At 40.3% G+C, this 24,621-nt stretch overlaps 1 protein-coding gene across 3 annotated transcripts in view; it reads left to right on the forward strand.

Annotated features, from left to right (window-relative positions):
• Nucleotides 1–24,621, forward strand: part of LOC108719287 (phosphatidylinositol 3,4,5-trisphosphate-dependent Rac exchanger 2 protein) — a 176,723-nt gene that overhangs the window by 25,720 nt on the left and 126,382 nt on the right. For 2 of the 3 annotated variants that reach the window (XM_041566483.1, XM_041566484.1), the window contains exons 2-6: nucleotides 347–418; nucleotides 4,764–4,886; nucleotides 8,930–9,034; nucleotides 11,581–11,682; nucleotides 21,347–21,508. The exons of the other annotated variant lie outside the window; for it this stretch is intronic. In XM_041566483.1, the coding sequence (XP_041422417.1) occupies nucleotides 347–418; nucleotides 4,764–4,886; nucleotides 8,930–9,034; nucleotides 11,581–11,682; nucleotides 21,347–21,508 (564 nt within the window). The remainder of the gene's footprint in view (nucleotides 1–346; nucleotides 419–4,763; nucleotides 4,887–8,929; nucleotides 9,035–11,580; nucleotides 11,683–21,346; nucleotides 21,509–24,621) is intronic. 3 annotated transcript variants of the gene reach the window in all.

Raw genomic sequence — 24,621 nt, forward strand, 5'->3', positions numbered from 1 at the left:
CTTGCCACTCTAGGCCCGGGCCTTTGTGGCCTCACCACAAATCTGGGCCTGGTCAGTGCTCATAGTACATGGGGGGGAGTGGAGTAAGGGGATTGGTCTTTAGGTAGCAGAAAGCATGAGCTTGTCCCGGGCCTATAGGTTTCCAGGTGGGAAATAAAGTGGCTATTTGATTAAGAGGGTGGCAGACAGATCACTGACCCTAGAAAGCAGCCCACGGTTTAAATGTCAGACTGGAATATAAGTAGAATAAAACTATTGCAAAAAATGAAAAATATTTATAAAACGTACGTATTAATTTGATATTAACATGTTTTTCACATGTTTTTTTTATTTTATTTACCCACAGGCATTTTTTCATCGAATGATGCAGTATGCTGCTTTGAAAGTTGATAAGAATGTTACAGAAGAGACTGTTAAGGTGAGTTTTTAATTTATTGCATTGAATTCCTAAATGATGACAATGACTACTTCATGCTTTTATTAGTTCCTTTGGTTCTCATCATGTTACCAGTAATAGATCATACACCAATCCACTAATCCAAAAGATGCTTTTCTTAAGGGTTTGGGGTTCAAAACATAATTAGCCACACCTTTTTAATTATAAGTATAGGATCACTTATCTTTAAAACTGTTATCCAGATAGCATTAATGAAAGATCCCTTATCTGGCGCTAGCGCTAAATCCTTCGACTTCGATATTCGAAGTTGAAGGATTTAACTTCGACGGTCGAATATCGAGGGTTAATTAACCCTCGATATTCGACCCTAAGTAAATGTGCCCCTAGGTCCCAATCATTCCACATAATAGATTCTATACCTGTATATGATATAGACTAGCATATACTTTTTTCTGATACAATACGTCTATTACAGATATTGGACAGTGATTTAGGATTAGAGAACAAGCTTTTATAGCTTCTAAGTGCCATTCAGTGGCAGTGGCTTGTTTCACAGAACACTAACATCCTTTAAAGTAAAAATATAACTTGTATGTATTGCAGATTATTATGGCTTGCCTTATTTTATTTTTGGTTTATTATGCTTCTTATGTTAATATTTGCATTTGTATGGAGCCAGAACTCACCATATATTTTGCCTTGGCTGCAGCCTTCTTCAAAGGCTTTGTTAGAACAGAATGATCTGTTTTTGATCACTAAAAGGCTGATTTTATTTGGAAGACTTTATAAGATGAGGCAATCAGTATACAGGCATCTAATTATGTTCTGTGTTAGAGTCCTGAAGCAGGTCGGGAACCCGTGGGTTACCTGCAAAAACCTGTGGTACCCAGAAACGTAACTAGTGGGAGGCGGGCCCTGGCGCAGGACGCGCAGCCGGGCCCCCCGCCCCCCTCCGTAAACCCGGAACTGGCCGGGATGTGCGCGGCGCGTGGACTGCCCGGGGGCCCTGAGGGGGTGCGGGCCCTGGCCTGCTCGCAACCCCTGCTCTCCCGGTAGTTCCGCCCCTGGTGGTACCCTGTGGGTTGCGGGTAGAAGTTCCGGGTGCGGGTATAGACGTGGGTTGGCGGTTTGGCAGGTCGTGGGTCTTCTCAATAGCGATTTTAACTCATTTTTTCTGATCATGCTTACTACCACTGATGTCACTTACGGTTTACAATGACAGCACTTCCTAATACTTGATGGTCAGCGGGTCCATATTGCGGATAAGGTACTTGCGGGTCAGGTCGGGTAGCGGGTCCAAGCGGTTAAGAATGCAGGTTGCGGGTCCGGGTTGCGGATTGCTGGTTGTGGGTACAGGTCAGCTACAGGTTCCAAAAAATGGACTCTATTCTGTGTACATAGTGATCTATGCTCTTGCAATGAGTGTAGTTTTTCAGGAAAAAAATGCACCCTCAATCTGAATTGTAAATTGGCTTTATTTTAAAATCAATAAATATGTTGTGTTCTACTTCCAGATATCCTTTTTGAAAGAGCAGTGTCCCTGAGTTGATCTCTCTTAAAAGGTTTTAATTCTATCAAGCTACAGACAGACATTTAAATATGTCTATCTTATAAATAAAGTTTTTCAGGAAAAAAATGCACCATCAATCTGAATTGTAAATTGGCTTTATTTTAAAATCAGTTAATATGTTGTGTTCTACTTCCAGATTTCCTTTTTCAAAGAGCAGTGTCCCTGAGTTGATTTCTGTTAAAGCTTTTAATTCTATCAAATACAGACAGACATTTAAATATATTTGTTTATGGCAATATATATATATATATATATAAGAGCCAAGAAATACCTGTAAAATATATAGGGAATTATGTACCACTAAAATATAAGAAGTTCTGTGGCCATATAATGGCATGAGGCCTACTGAAAGTTGTGCTGTGTAAAACCGGACCTTCTGCCTTGTGCCATTTTATGGTCATGGGATTCGGCAGTGACATATAAATAAATAACTTTGTATTTTTAAGCAGGTGGTACATGATTCCCTGTGTTAACAGTGTTTAGTGATGTCATGTGATAGTAATTACATAGTTATGTCACTAGTGTCGGAAAACTGTTGATCATTATATTTGACAGTAAAGTGTAGTTTATTCAGTGTATAATGCTACAGAACAATTTGTCCATGTACAAGTTCAGATGTAGCTAGAAGTCTTGAAAGCTTTCTTCCTTCCTAATGTCTTTCTGCTTGATATGCATCAGTGTGTTCCCTCTGAACATAATGCACTGCACAAATATTCTTCAAGTTAGCAGAGAATACATTTCTGCCTCCCTTAGCATTAATCCTTTTATCCGATAATAATAGCATATATACGGCACCTTATGTTGAGCTCAGGCATACATCTAGCTCTTTGTAAATGCTCAAGGACATGTTGTAACAAAGAAGCTTTAAAAAAAAAGAAAAAGGTTATTTGCAGAATAAAACATCACTGGTTTAGAGCAGACATTGGCAGCCTGGGCCCTAAGGCTGTCAGGGGTATTCTGAGAGTTGTAGTTTGATCTGCAGGGTTTCAAGTTTTCCTTTATACATATAAGGGTAATTTAGCATAACCCCCAGTGCAATTGCTAGAGAACTTAAGGTGGCCATACACAGAGGCCCGTTAGATGAGGACCATATCAACTCTCTGATTTGCTCCTTGTCCTACTGGGCCAACCTTGACTACCGTAAGTCTACTTTAATTTAGAACACAGGTAGGGATGCCAACATGCCACCCCCTGCATGTCTTTATGAATACAGCACTCTCATGGGTGTGTACACATGCAGTATGAGTTTATGTTCATCGCCTGCTATGCTGCTATTGGCACCCAAAATTATTACTTGATTGTCCAACCTCCATATGTGTCCTGACCTAATCTTGCTTACTTGCTGCATGCACTGAGAACAGGCAGATATATAGATAGATAATTAATGCACCAATAACTAAACTATATTCAACTCCAACAAATAACTTGGTATAGACTCAGAGGCTGTGCCCCCCCATCTGCAGTGAAGTTGTGTGGGGTAGAGTCCTGTGCAGGTCCATTTTTCGGAACCCGTACCCAACCCCTACCCGCAATTCGCGACCCGCATTCTTACCCACTTGGACCTTCTACCAATCAGGAAGTGATGTCATTGTAAACCGGAAGTGACATCATCAGAAGTAGCCGTGGTCAGAAAAAAAGGAGTAAACAGGAAGTGCTGTCATTGGAAACCAGAAGTTACATCATTGGAAGTAGACGTGATCAAAAAAAAGGAGTAAAAATCACTTTTGAGAAGACCCACGGCCCGACCCTCAAACCTGCAGAACCGCCGACCCGTGTCTATACCGGCACCTGGAACTTCTACCCGCAACCTGCAGAGTACCGAAGGTCTTAGCGGGTAACCTGTGGGTACCCATGGGTACCAGACCCGCTGCAGGACTCTAGTGTGGGGGGCTTGGTGACAAAAGGGGAGAGCAGCCGCAGGAGAACCCAGACTAGGGGTGGGCAGAAGACTCTTCTGCCTACCCCTAGTTCCGTCCCTGCATAGCCTTGTCTAAAGGAAATGTTAAGAGTGGAAAGGATATTTATTTTCCATTTGCTGTATCACCCATAGTTTCTAAGAAGGCATTACCAGCTTAGTTACAGTTTTAACCTTGACTAAACCACCATTGTTTTACTGCTAGTCTGACCATAAGCTTCGTCTTGTAGGCATGCTATTGCACTATAATCTGCTAATAAGAATCCAAAGAAGAGGCAGTCAAGGGGATGTAACATGATTATACAGTAAAGAGTACCATAAATAGAACTTTTCAAAGCAGGGACAACTGCCTAAATGTTCTTATTGCCTGTACAAACAGATCCAACATTACCATGTACTGGGCACAATTCTGCAAGAAAGGTTGAGGTGTAGTGGCCCTTGGTTTTGTGTAAAGAGTTCAGTGTTGCAATTATTTTAGCTATTTCCCAGCATTCTTAGCCATCTGCTGTGTGACTATTGAGGCAGAGGGCTGGAATAATGTAAAAGCTGGAGGAGTGCATAATGAGAGTTACTCCCTCTGTATGAATAGGGGGCCCCTATCCTTAGTGCTGTTGTACCTTTAATTTCTTTGTCTTTCCCAGATTCCTACTCAGAAGTGAATAATGTGCCAATGCTCATGCAAAGTTTTCCGGTCTGTCTCTATTCTCAGGGGCCATTGGGGGAGGAAGTGGGAAATTCTGCAAGTTCAACTCCCAGTAGGGGCTCTGTGGCTACTTCTTTTATACTTTTATTGCTTGAAATAATCTAGGGAAGTGCTAATTGAGGGTTAAAGACATTTCCATGTATAATAACATGAATTGTAATTTACTCTCTTCCACTAGATCCTATTCTCCAACATTGAGGATATTCTCGCTGTACATAAGGAGTTTTTGTCCTTAATTGAAGACTGCTTGTACCCTGAGCCAAATGCACTCCAGGAAGTGGGGAACTGCTTTCTACGATTTGTATGTCTGACATTTCCTTTTTTCTTTTCCTGTATAAAAGGTTATTTCTGCAAAAAATTTATTCTGGGAGGGCATAGAAACAGAATGGGTTATCTGCATTTAATATTCTAGTGGGGGAAGGAGAATTAATCTCATGTTTTGCACCATGGATGCTTAAAGGGGTTGTTCACCATTATATTAACTTTTAGTATGACGTAGAGAGTGATATTCTAAGACAATTTCTAATTGGTTTTCATTTTCTATTATTTGTGGTTTTTGAGTTATTTAGCTTTTTATTCAGCAGCTCTCCAGTTTGCAATTTTAGCTATCTGGTTGCTAGGGCCCAAATTTTCCTAGCAACCATGCATTGATTTGAATAAGAGACTGGAATATAAATAGGAGAGGGCCTGACCCCCATTTAAAAGCTGGAAAGAGTCATGAGAAGAAGGCAAGTAATTAAAAACTGTAGGCCAATTGAAACGTTGCTTAAAATACAAAACTACTTAAAGGTGAAACATCCATTTAAGGAAAACTCAGGTTCTTATTGGCCCAAAGTCACACTGTCATTGGAGGGAATAGGGGAACAAAACGAAAGAGACAGAGGAGAAAGATTTAAAAGTTAGCTAAAAACTGTTGAGGTGTGCTAAATGCAAGTGATCATTCACTCAAGTTGCTCTTTGAAAACTGATTTAGCTGATGACAGCAATGTGTCAGCTTACACTCACATTTATAGAAGCAAATATGTGGGAATATTGTGCGATGCACGTAACAGCCATGACCTCAAGGATTATTGTAAAGGCTAATTAACACACTGGGCAATTTTAGAGTGTGTGTTTTTTTTACCCATACAGTGATAAGTGGTGCCATGGGCAGAGGACAGAACACCAAAAATAGCCTCCTTTCAAGTGACTGAGGTTTTCAGCCGGTAAATACCCCTCAGGTGACCAAATGTTCAAAATCCGTGTTCAATAGCACTAAAGGCTAATAGCACATGGGGCATGTGAAATAATATGTGCCAAAAATCCGGAAAATGCATGTCCAATGCATTTAAAAATAAAATACAGAGATACACAGTGAGGTTGGCTGGCAGTGGCAGACTGAGGCTGCAACATCAGGGGCCCCCACATACCCTTGCCCCGCCTCAGTCCAGGAGTCCTACTCATGGCACCCCAACCCACCCCCCTCGTTTCCCCTGAGCGTACCTGTTCCCTTGCTGTCACAATTAGGGAGAGGTAAGGGAGAGTGCCAGAGAGGCAATCAGGCAGATAGTGGGAGTGGATCTGTGTCGGTGGAGCCCACAATGACTGGGGCCCACCAGGTTTTTCCCGGTGTCCTCTCAGCCCTGTCCGAACCTGGTGCAGGGAGAGGACATTATATGGTGTGCACCAGTCCCCTGCATTTTCAAGTGATGCCACTGCCTGGTGCTATTACACTTCTGGAGCTGAGTATAACAACTTTAGCCACTGGTCTGCAGTTGGCTTGTTTTTCCAGCCAGATTTGCTCCAGGGTGTTCATGTTAGTTGAATGACACCTGTCCAGCTACATTTTCAAACTGTGCCACAGATTCCAGTGTTACATTGACAATGTATTTGGGATCATAGTCCTACTGAAAGATGAACATTTTCACATTCTTTCCCAGAAAAATAGGAAACAGGTTTGCTTTCAGTATTTCTCAGCATCAGACCACTGTCACCATACTTCTGTGGATATATCAGTCAGAGCCGTTACCTAAATGCCCCAATAAGCATCATTGTAGAAAGAATGTTCAACCATTTACATGCTCCAGTACTGCACGTCACTTGATTCCAAATTAATTTTGTGCAACATGATCGATACCTCTGTGTTAGAAATGCAGTTCGAAAGTGTTGTTTGGTTTTCAATGCAAAATATTATTTCAGTCCTGTTTCATTTCTGTTTCTCCCACCGCAAAGCAATTGCTTACTTGGCACAATGTTATGTTGCAGCTCCATATATTATCTGTGGGAGAACATGCTGTGTAAGCAGGGCAAGGGGGATGACTGTGCCTAGGGTTTGGCACACGCTGTGCCCCTGATTTGCAGAGAATGTATTCACTAATTACTTGTTCTGGAGAGATTTCCATGTTTGATGAAGGCAGGCTGTGCATTTCTACTTGCTGGAATATCTGTACATATTTAGTGGGTTTGGCAGCAAGGTGCTAACAGTTGCCTTCTGCTTCTGCCAAATCACAGCAATGCTAAGCTCAGCACAGTGGCAGGTGTACAATGACACCACATTTGTGTGTGATTCACCTCACTGATCTCATTGCCTTAAACATCTGCACTTGTAAAAGCATTTTCCATTTCAGATATTTTTATATGTGTGTGTGTTATTGAACTACAGCTCCCAACATCCACTGATAAAAGCTCCCCAGCTGGATTGCTTTCCATTGCCTTGAATGGGAATCGCTGTAGGTTAGATAGATTGCCATCTAAATAATTATCTCACAAGCCCCAATATGTAAATCTATTTGTGCTGGTTTACTAAGTCCCACTATTTACAGTAGATAGCTTGCTATTTGGTGTATTTCACTTCCTTTGTGTTTAATGAATAGAATAGAGGCAAATAAAAGGGAGAAAGAGCCTGAAGATAAATCTTAGACTGTCACACATGGTGTATCATGGTTATTCAGTTTCGTTGTCTTGGTGGGTAAAACACTACCTAAAGTTGGTCATACGTGGCCGGATGGTGAGTCAGCCCCTTCAGACCTAGTCGGTAGCCGATTGTCTCTCCAAAAATCAGGCAGGTGTCTATTCGACAGGTTTGAAAACTGTTGATTGAGGACTGCATTGGTGTATGTATGATGTCCTCTCCTGACATGCCTACAAAGGTGCCAATCATGATCCAATCATTAGGCTCCCCATTGTTCTGCCCCCTGATCCACCTAGTTTTGCACTTGATCTGCCCAATTATGCCCCTGGCCCACCCAGTGAGGGCATCTACAGTATACTCTTCAGATTACATTTTCAAGCTTGCCCAATCCTACAAGAACTCACAAGTATAGTACATTAATATTGCTCAGGATTGGCTGGCCATCATATTTACAAACAGAATTATGCAAAACATTGTTTTGCACAATATTGTCTGAGCCTGATGTCATCTTCCAGTGGCCCACAATCCAGTGGCATAACTATGGCGAAAGCAGACCCCACAGTGGGGGTCAGGGGTGACTTCAAGGTTTGCTACCTCTATAGCTTTAAGAAATCCCCCCTTCCCAGCCGCAATCATACCTACCTGGTGCGAGTTGCTGGGGAGTGGGGGACATGATCAGGCGGGTGGGTGGACAAAGGCTGGCTAAATAAGTGTCAGGATCCTCTGAAGAGTTTTTTGAGGGGAGCCTCGGTGCGACAGTGTTACCCCATTCCCCTAATCTGCCCAGTCCCAGCACCCTTCACCACCATCTTGGCGCCATCACCGCCATCTGTAATTTTTTTTTACAACCCTAATCAAATTTACGAGTTTTGGACTTGCCCAAATATTTAATGAACCGATTCAGCTGCATTATTGAACATTAGTTTGTACATGCAATAATAATAATACTTAAATCTTCATCATAAATGTAAAAATGTGTTGGTTTCACTTTTGCTAAATGTTCAGGGATACGGCTGAATCCTGGATGTGAATGCCTACTTAAACTGGAAATTCCAGCCAATAACACTTCCACCAGTATTTGTGGAGGAGACTTATCAAACAAGGAAGCTGCATGGGTTGTGTTTCTTTTTCAGTCCATCAACAACAAGATCTGTGGAAACTGTACAACTGTGTGTGACTGGATCAATCAAGAGGCCATCCTTGTGTTGGGACTTTGGGGTTTTTGGATGTAATCCAAGCTCTAAACATAACAATGCAAGCTATTTAGATAACAAAATATATGTGTATTGTGATAAGAAGGTCTTTTCTAAATGCTATAAACATTATTTTAACCACAACTGCCCTTTTGGCCTCAAAGGCAGAAATGCAACCTGTGATAGTAAAGCCACAAGAATGCCCTACTGTCCTTGCACAGAAAAGTAACAGATGAACTACTTGTATGTTTCCAATTGCAGAAAGAGCGTTTTGCAATATATGATGAATACTGCAGCAACCACGAGAAAGCTCAGAAACTTCTGCTTGAACTCAACAAAATACGAACAGTGAGGACATTTTTACTGGTAAGAAATTCTAGATCTCATACTCAATCATCTAGTAATGGTTTATTGTGAGAAATGGCTGTAACTGTCTAATATTTATGGCACACACTAGTTATTCGTATAAATGAATACAATTTACAGGCAATGTATACAGCACTCAGTGTATAGATAAAGTTTAATTTAATTCTTATTTACAAAACATACCAGGAAAGTCAAAAACACTGCCATTTAACAGATAGTTTTGGCAGGCAGTCAAATGTTTGTTTTTGGAAAGCAGTAAATGCCAGTTCCAGACCTAGTCCAAACTTTGCAACTTCTACTTTGTTACTCCAATACTCTTCTTGAGCACCCCTGTTACATATGGTATCTCAAACCCCGAACAAACCCCAAGGTCCCGGCTTCTGCTCACACTCCTGCCTATAACAGCCCCCTTTTGCGTCAGGAGAAGCCCTCCGCTATTCGGAACGTCTAAGAGGACTAAGAAGAGAGTTCTGGACACGCAAGGGAACCAAACATAAACAGTAAGAACAGGGAACAAGGAGCACGGTCATACCAATCTGGCAGAGCAGCACAAAATCAGGAGACAAGAGGGTAGTCAAGGTCACAGGCCGGGTCAAACACAAAAGCAGCGCAGTACAGAATCATGATCCATGAGAGTAGTCAATAAAATGGCAAATATCAGGATAGGCAGCAGACTAGGAATCGCACCCAGGAACTATGAAAATAGACCTACGTTGGGCAAGGAATATTTGGACGAGGCCCCTTTAAATATTTGAAATTCTCCCCAAGCGCCAAAACCCAGAAGCAGCGTGAGCATCCGTTGAATGTGCATCGGCGCATGAAGGAGGAGGAAGTGGCGGGTGTCCCTGCACCACTAGACCACCAGGTATTCGTACAACCTCCCACTAATAGGTTACCTGCCATACCATACTCCTACTTTACTAGAGTGGGCTCAGGAGAGTACACCTTTCTTCTTTTGCTTTCACCTTCCTACCTTCCTCGCTGACTCCAAAGGGTGCATTCACTTACCTAGATGCAATAAGCAAAGTGCAATTTCCAGCACAATCACCATGTTCTCTTGCCATAGTGCAGCATTTATTTCCAGAATTATGGTGTCATCATCCATGTGTGCAGTTTGTTGCAAATTGGGAACAGTTGTGCCCCATTCTTTAGGTGCAAGTGTACTGCTCCTATTGAGGCAGGGTGTGAAGGGAACCCTGGAACTACCACCTGGCCAGGAGGTGGCCTTAACTGCAGGGCTCTCCTGTGTCAGTAGGTGCAGCAGTGTCAAATTCGGAATGGAAGGCTGGAAAAACTGAGTGGTACACAGCGAAAAAATATGGAAGTGGAAGTAGTACCTTTAAGGAAAGTGGCTTTATGGGCAACCCACTGCAGGAAAGAGCGCAAGTTGTCCACTGCACTTGCAGACATAAATGAGCCCACAAAAATACAGGTATGGGATCCCTTATCCCAAGTCCCCTTGTCCAGAAAAGATCAGAATCCATCATAACTAAATAATTATAATTTTTAAAGGTGATTTGCTTTTTTCTTTGTAATAATAAAACCGTGTCATGTATTTGATGCTAACTAAATAAATGAATCCATAATGGTGGCAAAACAACCCATGTTTAAATGATTTTTCAGGTATGGTGATCCAAATTAGGGAATAATCTCTTATCTGGAGGAACCCCACGTCCCAAGCATTCCAGATAATAGAACCTCTGCCTGTATTACTGCTTACGCAAGGCTCTATAGTTTAATAATGACCCTTAAATACACCTTGTCTTAAACATGGGTCCCCAGATGTTGCTGGATTACAACCCCCAGCATCTAACAATATAATTAACATTCAGGCATGCTGGGAGTTTTAATTCATCAATATCGGAGGACACAAGGCTAATTGGCTTTAATAGGGTATGTTACTATTATAATATAATATTTAGACAATAATACTTTTTTTATCTATGTTAATAATCCCCTAATTTGAGCCTGCTTGAAGGCCGCAGTGTCCTAATTACTTTTATTATTACAGTGCAGCAATTTTTTTTTACTTTTTTAAAACAAAAGTTATGGTGTCTCTTTAAGCCCCCTAATCTTGTGCTTTTCTAAGCAAATATGAAAGATTTGTCACTGATTAGTAATTTCCTTGCAAAGTTCTATCGGTAGGAGGGAGCCCTGTAACTTGGCTCTCATAGAGCAACTAATTCCCAGGCTCCCTTTGCCCTCTGTGGCTTGTGCATTGTGGCTTTGCTTTTATATGGGGCACAGGGGCTAGAGGCGAAGGTGCTTAGCCAAGTCAGTGTCTCTCTGAGCTCAAATAGTGCTGCCTACTAGAGAAACACCCCATTCACAATAATTTTGGCAAAATCAAGGTTAACACGTATCTGAGAAAAAATATATTAAATTAATACACTACTTGCTTGTCAGCAGATCTTTTAAGCATGATATAATTCACATCGTAAAATAAGGCTGTCGTGTTAACGCCCACATCTTAATAATAACACAACATGGAAAAAGTGAATGTCACAAGCTCGATGTCTAAAGATTGGATCTATTTGTGCTTTCAGAATTGCATGCTATTAGGAGGAAGGAAGAACACAGATGTTCCACTGGAAGGTTATTTAGTTGCACCGATCCAGAGAATCTGCAAGTATCCACTTCTTTTGAGGGTAAGTATGCGTGGGTTGCTAGGATTTGATATGAGAACTTTGAGGCATGCCCCTGGGTGTGTTTAAATCATCCCCATACAATCACTTCATTTTCCCTGCTTTTTAATTCAATGGGGATGTTATTATGCAGACTTAGCTTGGCACAAAGGGCACAGCATCTTGTGGTGACATTGAAAGTGGAATTAGGGGCACCTAACACTGTGCCACTTTCTACACAGCAGAGGTGCATGATTATAATTTCTTCTGAAAGTGAGAACCATACATTTATATGAGCTCACAAATTGTACATTGGTGCTTATTAAAAAATATATTAATTAAAAAAAAATGTATATATATTGAGAGAGGAAGAGAGATAGAGAAGCGTTAGAAATATATCATCCTTGTCAGAATGCTGAAAATTGCATTACCCGGAATTCAAGGAGCTAATGCATTACAATGGGCCTATAAAGCAGTACTGGCATGTATGTTATGAACGTGCTCCCGAGTTACAGAAGGGAGAAAGGTGAATGTGTTTTACAAGTGAGAAAAACTGGAGACAGCTCTGCATGTATGTATTTACAGAGATTCCCAAGTGCACATGGTGTAGGATGTGATTTCAATAAGTAGTATGGTTTTAGCTTAAGATACTGGGATTATGGGGATATTGTTAACCTGGTTTTAAAAAATAGATAACTAATTCCTAACTGATCGGTATGGGTCTGCATAGTCCAAGGGGGTTATGAAAATCTGATTTTAGCTGTTGTTGATGTTAAAGGGTCTGAAATAGTAAAAAGATGGGAACACAAGAGAAGCAATGCTATAATATACCTCCCAACATTTATGTCTAAAAAACAGGGACATTGTGTTTTATAATATGTAACAACTCTACTACACCAGCCTTCTACAACCTACAACCTTTTGCACTCCAGATTCTTAATAAAAGCAGGTACAGGTATTGACAGGTCAGTTGAGAAGGCAGTAGAATAATAGGAGAGAGAATACAATCATGGATGCAGAATGCTTGATGAACATAAACTAAAAGAATTAAAAAAGAACAGAATTTGAGAAGAAAACTTCTAATTTCTCCTCCATGTAAATCCCTTCTTCCAGGTGGCAGTACATTAACTCATTATTATTAGTGAAAGTAATCTGGTTGGCTGAATATAAGCTCATAATACAGACATACAGTCATATTTCAACCATCTAAGGTTTATGCATTCTCATGAATGTATTATGCATGATACCACATATTGGATTGCAACCATGAAAAACAAATTTAGAAAATATAGAGGGGTGATTTATCAAAGATCGAGTTGAGTTTTTCAAGGGTAGTTTCACTAAAAACTTGAATTTTTTTGTGATAAAAAGCTAAAATTTTGCAAGATTTATTATGCCCTGAAGCTGCTAAAATCCCGAATCCAAAAATACTCTAGCTAAAATCTGTTGAGGACATTTAGAAGTTGATTGCAGAGGTTCCTTGAGCCATTTGAAGTCGTTTTTTTGCAGTGGTTTTCGCTTGAAAACTCGATCACTTTGAGGTATTCCAGGTTTTTGTTTTGCGAATAACTAGATCAATTCGAGTATTCAAGATTTTTCCCCTGATTGCATTCAATCGAGTTTTTTACATTTGGGTTTTTTATAAGTAAGCAAATATTAAAGTTTTGAGTTTATTCAAGGTGGGAAAAACCTCTCAAAAACTTGACCTTTAATAAATAACCCCCATAGTGTTACCAGCAGCTACCAGTTCTGCACCTTCAACTAGGGAAAATATGTTGAGCCCCAGGGAATATTAAGCCTGTGGGGGAAAAAGTGCATAAACACTATTGAATATTCCAAAAATAATTTTCAATTAATAGTTTTTACACAGACATACCTGATTCCACAGATTGAAAGGATACCATGATACTCTGTACTTGGAGAAACCATATCCCCACCCCCCTTAGGCTCACAGTGTCATGCAACCCCTCCCTCATCTTGTTTCATTCTGAAGAGATGGATTCAGGGACTTGAAGTCCCTTTGCCAGGGCTGGACCAAGCCAACAGGAAGCCTTAGGCACCCGGTCGGCTACCCCCCGTGCGTGTTCGCTCGTGAGTGCACGTATAAGTGAGTGGTGTGCATGCGCCATAAAAAAGGGAGGGGAGAGTGATGGAGGCAGGGGGGAAGTGATAGAGGGGAGTAGAGGACAGGGGAGGGAGGTGAGAGCAGGAGGGGAGTGAACCACCCGGACTAAGGATAGTCAGAAGACTTTTCAACAGGTACCTGCAGGCAGGTGTCCTGCCCTTTTCTTTCCAATCATCACAATCAATAGAATATATTGAAAAAATATATACCTTTGCCTGATGTGTAATATAGTGTAATGCAGTATAGTTTTGGAAAAACTGGAAAAAAAAAAATGATTAACCCTTTGTATGCTTGCATGAAGGAACACTTTTCTGTGATGCTTTTTCTTTAAATTCTGACACAATTCCTGTCTTGCTTTATGGCAAGGATTCTAAATGTACACTTAGTATCATGAGCACTGTCCCACACCCAGTTACTCTTTAGCTGCACGGCTGCTTGGAATGTCTGCCTCATTAAAGGTTCCTCATTTCTACACTCTCAGCCACAAAGTAAATTTATTCTTTGAACTTGCAAACTACTTAAATATGTGAAGCTCTTTTATGTAATCAAAACAGATCATAACATGTGGCGTAACTAGCATTCAGCCGACCCTGGAACCATGGGTGGGCCCAGGGGAGAAGGGTGCCTGGATGGTCACAGGGTCTGCTGTATGCTCACAGCTCCCTCATTGTAACACCATTAAAGTAGAAGGAAAGTTGTGGTTTACCTTTAAGTTAACTTTTAGTATATTATGTTAATGGCTAATTGTAAGCAAGTTGAACTTTCTATAGTTTTTGAATTATTTGCCACCTTCTTCTGACTCTTTCTAGCTTTCAAATGGGGGTCACTAACTCATCTAAAAGAACAAATGTTCTGTAAGGCAACAAGTATATTGTTATTGCTACTTCTTATTAATCATCATCTTAAATAAATGCATGGTTGGAGCCTGTATTGGACCATAGCAACTAGATTACTGATATTGCAAACTGGAGAGCTGCTAAATAAAAAGTTAAATAACACAAAAAACTCAAAAACAAAAACCAAATACATATTGTCTCAGAATGTCTCTACATCATATTAAAAGTTTATTTAAAGGTGAACACCCCCTTTAAATCACCAAGTTGTTAGTCACTCTGCAGTAATGCTAGTTGGCTACCTGTTACCTAGAGTACTGGGTACAGGTAGTACAAAAAGCACCGCTCACCGTTTTTTAGGGGAATGGGTCTGGGCTGGCGGGGGTCCTGTGTCCCGCCGGCCCAGTCCGACCCTATTTGCATGAGCAGGGGACACTTGGGAAGAAAAAACAAAATGACAACACAGAGCTCACTGCACAGTAACTCCAGGCTGGTTTGTTTTTAAAACAAGGAGCATCAGCCTGGGGAAGCTGTTATAAAAAATGAAATGGTATTATAATAAAAGGGAATAATTATGTGATTATAGGATTCCTTAAATTAAAGTGTATGAATGTAATGTCTTCATTCGTCATCAGAGCAACCTAAATGGCAGCTCCCTTATAGTTACATAGTTACCCAGCATCCATACACACACCCCTCCATACCTTCACATAAATTCTATATACCCATATCTATATTAACTATAGAGTTTAGTATCACAATAGCCTTTGATATTATGTCTGTCCAAGAAATCATCCAAGCTATCTCTGAAAGCATTAACAGAATCAGCTATTACAAAATCACTTTCTGTGTCCAGACTTGGGTATCGGTAGAATATAAACCCAAATGATCCATTTGTGTTAACAAGTAATTGTGTTGGGATAATGACAGTAAATAATGACAGTAGATAACTTACTTGGGTCGTCTACTGTCCATTTATTAAACCTTGAATTTTTCTGGTTGAGTTTTTAAAGGGGAAAATTGGAATTTTTAGAGGAAAAAAAAACCTTTATTTTTAGAGATTTATTATACCCCAAAGCTGCTAAAAACTTGTAGAAGTCAATAGCAGATGTCCCTGAAGTTGTCTCTTGACATCATGATCTGTGCTGGATAATTCAATAAAGTCTGGGTTTTTGCCCGACAATCCGTGTCGAGTTTTTGCGGTAACAATTCAATAAAGTTGAGTTTTCGAAACATCAATCATTCGTTTAGAATTGATGCACAAATTTGTTTTTTCGCTCCGACTTTTTGGAAGAGGCAGTTAGGTAAACTTCGTTTTAATAAAAACATCAGATTGATTTGAGTTTAAGTAAATAACCCCCTTTATCTTGGATTCTGAAAGTCCTGCCGGTTGAAGTTAAAGTCTCCCTTTGTAAAGGGAAATATTGTTGGAACTAAATCTCACGTGGCACTGCAGAGATTTCAGCACTGCCTGGCAAAATACATTTTTCAGAAGTACTTGTATTTAAAAGGGACTGCTAATATATTCAACTGAACAAGGAACGGCAGCTGAAAATTGAGATTTCCATTGACAGCATTCCATGAAGGTGACCCTGGGCTGATACTGCAAGTTGGGCATTACTCACAATGATTGGAAGTTGAGAGGAGTTTCCACTGAGTTTGTTAAAGCAGTAGGAGAAAGATGACATACTTAGCAGAAAAGAATCACACATAATGGAGATGTGTATAGAACTCTGGTTTCAGAAAATATCCAAGAAACGTCTTTAGCACGGAGCACCAGCGGGACACAGTCTCTTAAAAATAATCCATTATTGATTTCATTAAATTGATGCGTTGATGCGTTTCGTAACTACCAGCCACTTTCTCAAAGAAAATATCCAATTGGAGAAGCTCTTTGATATCTCTTAATGGTAAAAACAGGGATAGCGGTTATCACAGTGCCCCCTAAGGGCAAGGGCAGTAGGAATACACCCCTCTTCTTTCCACCTGCAGTTTGGAGGCTCTAAGGGCAAAAAAACAGCAACAAAACACACCGCACATCACCAAGCATCACTGTGTAAAAAAACAGCACTGTATTGATTTTCAGCAATTGTTTAAAAAAATGTTGTAAACGGAAGCAGGTGTTTAAAAAAACGCCATGGGTTAATATGGCGTTCATCCATTGACATTTTTTACACGTTTTTTCTGCCTTTTTTTTATCCTGCCGGAACTTATAATTAGATTATACGAGGTCTGAAGTGGTGTTAATTAACAATGTAAAATCTGTCATCCAGGCAACATTAAAGAAAACTTTGGTATATTTCATTTCAGTGGGTGTGTGTAGGTATGTGTGCTGGGATTTAATTGGAGGGGTTGAACCTGATGGACTTAGGTCTTTTTTCAGTCCAACTTAAAGGAGAAGGAAAGGCTCTATTTATTTGGGGGTGGCAAAAGTTAGGCACCCCCAAGTGATTATATATACTTACCTCAACCCCCTGCCGGTGTTCAGCAGAAAACTGCACCGGCCCGGGGTTCCTCCAGCGAGCACCACAGAGCGACCGGCTTCTGGCTCCTTCTTTCTTCACAAGCAGGCCTGGATTTGTGGAGAGGCCACCAAGGCCCGGGCCGAAGGCGGCAGGATTTTAGGGGGCGGCATGCTGCCCAACCACACCCACATCGGTTCAGAAACACTGGGGATGCACAGGAGATACAATAGTTTTTTAAATCTCCCATGCACCTATCCCTATTGCTCCTGTCCCGATGATGAAAATTTGAGCAAATAAAAGGGAGGGGACAGGGCAACGAATGACAGCAGACCTAGGGGTGCTCGCTACGTCAATCCGGCCCTGTTCACAAGGGTTAAAAAAACTTTAATAAAGCAGTTGGCTATTTCGTTCTACTGCGAATGTGTCTGCCCCAGAAAGTTTGAAGAAAGAAGAAGAAGGAAGCTGTTTCTCTGTGGTGCTCGCTGGAAGAGCCCCCGGATCGGTGCAGTTTTCTCCTGATAGGAGCACTGGCCTGGGGTGTAAGTAAGTGTAGGGAAGTTTTATTTGCCCTTTCCCTAACTGCATAACCCTGTGACTTTAAATCTGGAGCCACCAAAAGCATGGCTGCTGCTTGCAGTGCAGTGAGACAGTTTTCAGCCACAGCCTGGCCAATCAGCAAGAAGAATTTGCATCTGACCTTGTGACCTCTCTGACAGGGCCGGAACTAGGGGTAGGCAGAGTAGGCACGTGCCTAGGGCGCAATGCTGGAGGGGTGCCAGGCACGCACCTTCTCTGCCTCTGCTATCCCCTAGTCCGGTGCCTGCTGTGGTCGACGTGCGTGTTTGCGCTAATGAGCATGCGCGAAAAACACTGCTCTCTGAAAGAAGTTTGGAGCCAAAATGAAAGTGAGGCTGAGGTTAATCAGGAAGAAGAGAAAAATAAAGCATGGTCTCTGCACAGAACTACTGAGAGCCAGTCTGAGATTTCTCCTCTCTGCTGTGAGTGTTCCTGCTGGTTTGTTTGAGTAGGAAGCTAGGGATTTCACCTATAGAACATTTAGCCATATAGGGAATCCATAGTCAGAGCACAGGGAGTTAGTTAACCCTTTCCTGTCAGCCATCATAGCGACTGGAACTAATGCAGCTGCCTGAGCTATTGCTAGGGAAGTAATCCCTGCAGGATAGATAGGACTTCAACCCTGTCGTGAGTTGCCAGCGTGTACACCGGATCTGGACTGTGGATTTCCCATCAGCCTCTGTGACACTTGCAGTGGATCTCCTCAGGAATTCAGGAAGCCTTTCCCTACATCAGCATTCCAAGCTCAGTGTGGATTAAAGCTGCCAGACTGCTTCCCTGCATCTGCTCTGCCTCACAGGGTCTTTCTTCTTTCACTATCACTGGGAGTTGATGAGACCTTCACTTTACACCCCCCGGGGTGCACCAATCTGGTGTTGCAACACATACCTCTGATCATACTACTACATATTTACCCACTTAGCGAAGGCTTGGGATATACTGTTAGCGCCACAGTGTGGCACTGGATTTTCCTGCCAAGAAAGGGTTACATAATCACTTGGGGTGGCTTACGTTTGGCATCCCCAAGTAATCAGGCCTTTCCTTCGCCTTTAACTTAATTATGTAACTAAATCAGACTGATTCAATTGGATCATACAGCAGGTTACTGAGTCCAGTGTACTGGCCGTTAGATACCTGATTTTTGGACAGATATCAGCCAGGCAAGCCCTTTTGAGGGCCCCATACTTGTGCCAATAAGCTGCAACAATACAGCACACACATCATGATATGAGTGCACAAAAGATTAATTTTATACACACAGCCTACAGGAAATTCGAGAAAACTTTCTTAGAATCTTCACATTACTGCTTAAAGGGATTGTGCACCTTTAAATTAACTTTTAGTATAATGTAGATAGTGATATTCTGAGACAATTTTCAACTGGTTTTCATTTATGTTTTTTTTAGTTGTTTAGCTTTTTATTCAGCAGCACAGTAGTTTTCAATATCAGTATTCTGGTTGCTAGGGTCCAAATTACCTTAGCAACCATGTATTGATTTGAATGAGAGATTGGAATATGAATAGGAGAGAGCCTGAATAGAAAGATGAGTAATAAAAAGTAGCAATAACAATAAATGTGTAGCCTTACAGAGCATTTCTTTTTTAGATGGGATCAGTGAACCCCATTTGAAAGCTGGAAGAAATAGGCAAATGCAAAAACTATAAAAAAGAAAAAATGAAGGCCAATTGAAACATTGTTTAGAATTAGCCTATAATATATGAAGAGTTAACGTAAACGTGAACCATCACTTTAAAGAAGGAGTTTTAATTTTTTTTTATATATAAATACTGGTAACACTGAGCAGAATTGGCAAGACCAGTAAATTGTTTTATTCAGCAAAAAAGAGTTTATTCATTACAAAGCCATCAACGTGTCTCACTTGTGCTTAATTTTCCATAAGGAAACGATTATCTTGAGTATAGAATTCTAGGGGGGTTGTTTGCTTCTGTTATCTAAATGCTTTTTAAAAGGCCATCGGATACTAATCGGGGTATGGGTAACCTTGAATATACAGTTAAAGGAGCAGAATGATGCAGATGGCCTAGATTTATACAGCAGTGTGAATATCTGCTTCCATAAGTACAATTATACATGAGTCAGTGTATTAGTGTGTTTCTACAGTAAAGCAAGTTTAATTCCTCCAAACAGCAATTATGCCTAATTATACAGTAGGGTATTTGAATTTCCTCTTTCATGAGCACATTTTAGTTTTCCCAGACTAATTTTCAAGAAAGGTTAGATCGCAAATTAATGAATTTCTTAGCTCACATGATTATGGAAAGAGATATTAATAGAATCAAAGCAAATATTTCACTTTTCTGTAGGACAAGATCAAACAGATGTTTCATCCCTGGGTAAAGGGGCAGCGTCATTAGAACAAAATAGCATTTACTGTAAGCCTATAAATTCTGATTTCCCCTCTATCAAATTATTCCGCAATAATGAAGATGCTTATTCCCTACTATCTGTGAAACTAGTATCTTGCTTCCTATTACTGGTCAGTGGGTATTTTACAGCTATCGTATGACACCAATTAATGAATTCATTCCACGTTTGTAGCTAAATATATTTATCAGTTCAGTCTATTACTGGAGAAATTGATGGACCTGTCCGTGTACATGGTTATTAAACAAGCCTGTAAGAATGCATTTTAAATGTAATCATTTGTGAATTTTCTGCTAATTTAGCGTTAATGATCTTTGTTCCTTGAACCGCAGTCAGGAATAGAAGAGAGAGACATAATCCACATCTTGATATATTACTCGGTTTACTTGATTTGTGAGGTGATGCTTCAGCATGGGATGATGAATGCCTGGAATGCATGTATGTTCCCATGCGCTAACAAGTATTGCAATACCGTATTAACCTATTGCCTGCTGTAATTCTACATGACTGGCCTGCCTGTCATGGACTTAAAGGGGACCTGCCACCCCAAAAAAAGTATTCCAAATCCTATTTTATCATGTTAGTCAAGCAAAATACATTTTAATTACACTATATAAATTATTTGAATCTTGTTTCCTTCTGTCTAGGAATTCATAATTATAGCAAGCAGGCAGGTGCCATTTTGGCGACATTGTTATTAAAGCAAGCCTTGCATCATCTCAAAATCTTGTTTGTGCACCAGAATGGGTGACCCCATGCACTGATTACATGATTGTAAAAAGACAGGGGGAATGTGGGGAGAGCTGTGACATTTAGTAAGTGCTGAATGGAAACTGAAAGTTTGTGCCTGCCCCGCCTCTATGCCTAACCCATTTGAGGAGGAGCAGGCAATATTTGATTGACAGCTGATATTTTTAAATGAATCTACAATAGCTATGAATGCTTTACTAAAAAATAGAATTTGGATTTCATGTTTAATTTGAAAAGGACTTTTATTATACAGCTTTTTATGTCTGGGTGACAGGTCCCCTTTACATTGACATTTTCACCATACCCCTTAATCTTTTTCCTGCTATCTGTTGTCTGGCATGGCAAGATCAAAGAGATGAAGCAGGCAAAGCGTTAAACCAAATAAAGTATGGGAATATACCATCCCCAATGACATCAGGGCAGTTTCCCTTGCACCTAAAATCCTGCTGGAAACAGGGCTCCTAAAGCAATGTCCCACTGCCTTTGTCTGATTCAGCATACGGTGGATTTGATTTGTCTCATGATCTGATGCACTTTTTATACCCACCCCCAGGAGTTACTGAAGAGGACTCCAAAGAAACACAGTGACCATGTATATGTGGTGGATGCTCTCCAAGCTATGAAAGCTGTTTGCACTAACATCAATGAGGCCAAGCGACAGATGGAAAAACTGGAAGTCCTGGAGGAATGGCAGTCCCACATTGAAGGATGGGAGGTATGGTCAGAATAACGTATCGAAGGGTTACTATTATCATCCTCAAATGTATCATTTTACTCTGTTATAAAGATTACTGCTTTCTCAGCATGGTTAGGCTTGCTGACTAATGAGAAATAGGAAAGGAACTTGGCAAGAAACTCGATTTTTGTACTTGCATATTTAACTGCAATTACATTGAAATTATTTTTCACGTTTAAATAAATCATTTCCCTAAACTTGCACAATCAAGCGTTTCACATAACTTAATTTCATGACAGTGTCTCTTTTTAGTTGGACCTAGTTACCTGTGAGGTTACCCAGTACCCGCTATACAGAAAGCTCAGAATTACGGAAAGGCCATCTCCCATAGACTCCCATTTTTTCCAAATAATCTAAATTTTTAAAAATGATTTTCATTTTCTTTGTTATAATAAAACAGTAGCTGGTACTTGATCCCAACTAAGACATAATTAATCCTTATTGGAGACAAAACCAGCCTATTGGATTTATTTAATGTTAATAAGACTTTTTTGTAGATTTAAGGTGTGAAGATCAATATTATGGAAAGATCCGTTATCTGGAAAAAAAACAGGGCCCGAGCGTCTGGATAACAGGTCCCATAATGCACTTACTTCATTAAAAACAATTGTAGCCCCTGATAATATAATAACAATAGCTTACAAACTCATTCTGAAACCATATAGACCATTATTTTAGGAAACAGAATCTGTTTATATCCAAGGCTTGATATATTACAGGACATGGGAAGCCATCATTTTAACACCCATTTGTTATGTGCATTAGGCTCCTGTAATGAGCCTATTGCAACCCTCTAATGATGATGGTAGGACAGCAGCTTCTGTTGTACCAGTGCAGGAAAGATGGTGACGTGTTGCAGTTCCTGGACCTGGAGTGAGTAGGACTTGGGTCAGCGGGGCTGCTGTGGATAATGATTGGGTGCACTAGGTAGTAGGTTAGAGACAGACCTGCTGGATTTCCAGGAAGCTTTTCAAAATGGTGCATGATGCAATTCTGTGATTGGACGGTTTTCTAGCCCCTAATCTAAAGGGAAGGAGATGCATGCATTGCTTTGTCTGTGCAGTAGCCAACAGTTTACATTGTCACTAACCTAAGATGATAATAATATACTGTATGTTGTGCCATACAGTGATATTTACAGTAACTGCCTAGAACTAAATATTGTTTTTTATTGGGCAGCCAAGGAGTGGTCATTTAATTTCTGCTAGCGTCTGTACGTCCCTTGTGATATTTGTCAGACCAAAAAGTGACATCTCTAGCTCGCCTGCAACCTAAGAAAACAGAAATGTGCAGCCTTCTACAGAATCGAGGTGGTACCGCATAAACCTTAACCAGCTCCGGCTTCATTAAATAAACATCTGTGTTTCAGCTGAGGCTCAGAAATAGAACAGAAGATACAAAGTGATTTCCTACCAGAAGGGAACATTTACCACAAAGCTTGGCTTTGCAAGAAATAAAGGGGGAAAAATGTATTTTTAGCTTCAGTTGGGATCAAAGCGAGCTTTCAGTTCTCATATTGAACTGTATTCTGAGATTATAAGTCTATTAGCTGTATGATCTCTAAGCACTATCTAGCAATCCAATAACATGGAACCAATCTGAGCTGGAGGCTCTGTTTCTATCCATCTCAGACCGTAGTTTGACATATGGTTCCACCTGTCTGATAAGTCCAGAAATATTCCTGGGCTACTCTTGGAATATTGTATTTTGTGTACAGGTATGGAAAGGTTATCTGGAAGCCCATTATAAAGGCCGTCTCCCATAGAATCCATTTTATTTAAATAATCAACATTTTTAAGAATTATTTCCTTTTTCTCTATAATAATAAAACAGTAACTTGTACTTGATCCCAACTAAGATATAATTAATACTTTATTAGAAGCAAAACCAGCCTATTTAACGTTTACATGATTTCCGATTAGACTTACAGTATTTATGGAAAAATTATGGAAAGATCCGTTATCTCGAAAACCCCAGGTCCTGAGCATTCTGTATAATAGATCCCATACCCGTATTTCCTCATGTAGGTGCTGCCCTATTTAGCTAGAGAAAAGTGTGTTATTTAGGGTATAACTGTGCTCATTTCTACAGTTTACAGTTCCCTTTAATGTTTTATTTAACTTGGTAGTATGGAAAATATCAGGCAAAGGCCCAAATGAAAACTTGACAGAAAACTGGAAGCTATAAAAAACATTTGTTGTGCATTTTATTATGTATTTAAATTACATTATGGGCTTGTGCTAAAAATGTCTTCTGCATTTTGTTTCAATTTAAGAAATACATGTTCTTGTTATACTCTACAAACAGGAAAAACTGTTGTTGGAATTACATCCTCTCTGTGGTAGAACAAGAGACCACAAAGGCTGCAAGTGCCAACCTGTTAATTTGGGGCCATGGTATGTCTAAATGACAATCAGCGTGACCACCATTTGCTTATGTGTCTCAAATTACACAACTAAGCTCTGATTATAACCAATGACCTCACTAGGCACCATTTATATAGTGAATAAAGTACCCCCTCTTGTAAAATATAAGGATATTTTAAGTTACCAAGGGGTTTCATGGCCATATAAAATCACGAGGCCTTGGAGCTTCGAGGTGACTTCTAATATCCTTATATTTTGCAACAGGGGGTACTTTATTATAATACACAAGTTTCAGTGAGTCATGTGACACAAATGGTATCACTAAGCTCCAATTATAACCAATGACATCACTAAGCACAGTTTATAAAGATATAATTTACAGGATATTCGTGGCTCTTGTGTATTATAGACATATAGCACCCAAACTAAAGCACATCCGGCTGAAATACAGAAAAAATATAAAATATACAGGTAAAAGCTAGGTTTGGGAAGAAGTTGTAAACAAATTCACAGCACTTCATTTATGGGTCCCAGGGGTGCTGCGCCAATGAGAAGAGTTAAGGAACTAGTCTCAAGCGGCAGCGTCCCACTAGTTACCAGGGCTGGCAAAAATGCCGCTCCTGGGAACTTTAGAAGCCAAATTTCTGGTTTTATGATGTCAGCAGAGAACAATTGTGCTCTCTACATTAGTGTCCTGGACCACTCTGGAACCCTCCACCAACTTTG

This window comes from Xenopus laevis, chromosome 6L (assembly GCF_017654675.1).
Source record: "Xenopus laevis strain J_2021 chromosome 6L, Xenopus_laevis_v10.1, whole genome shotgun sequence".
Classification (NCBI taxonomy): Eukaryota; Metazoa; Chordata; class Amphibia; order Anura; family Pipidae; genus Xenopus; species Xenopus laevis.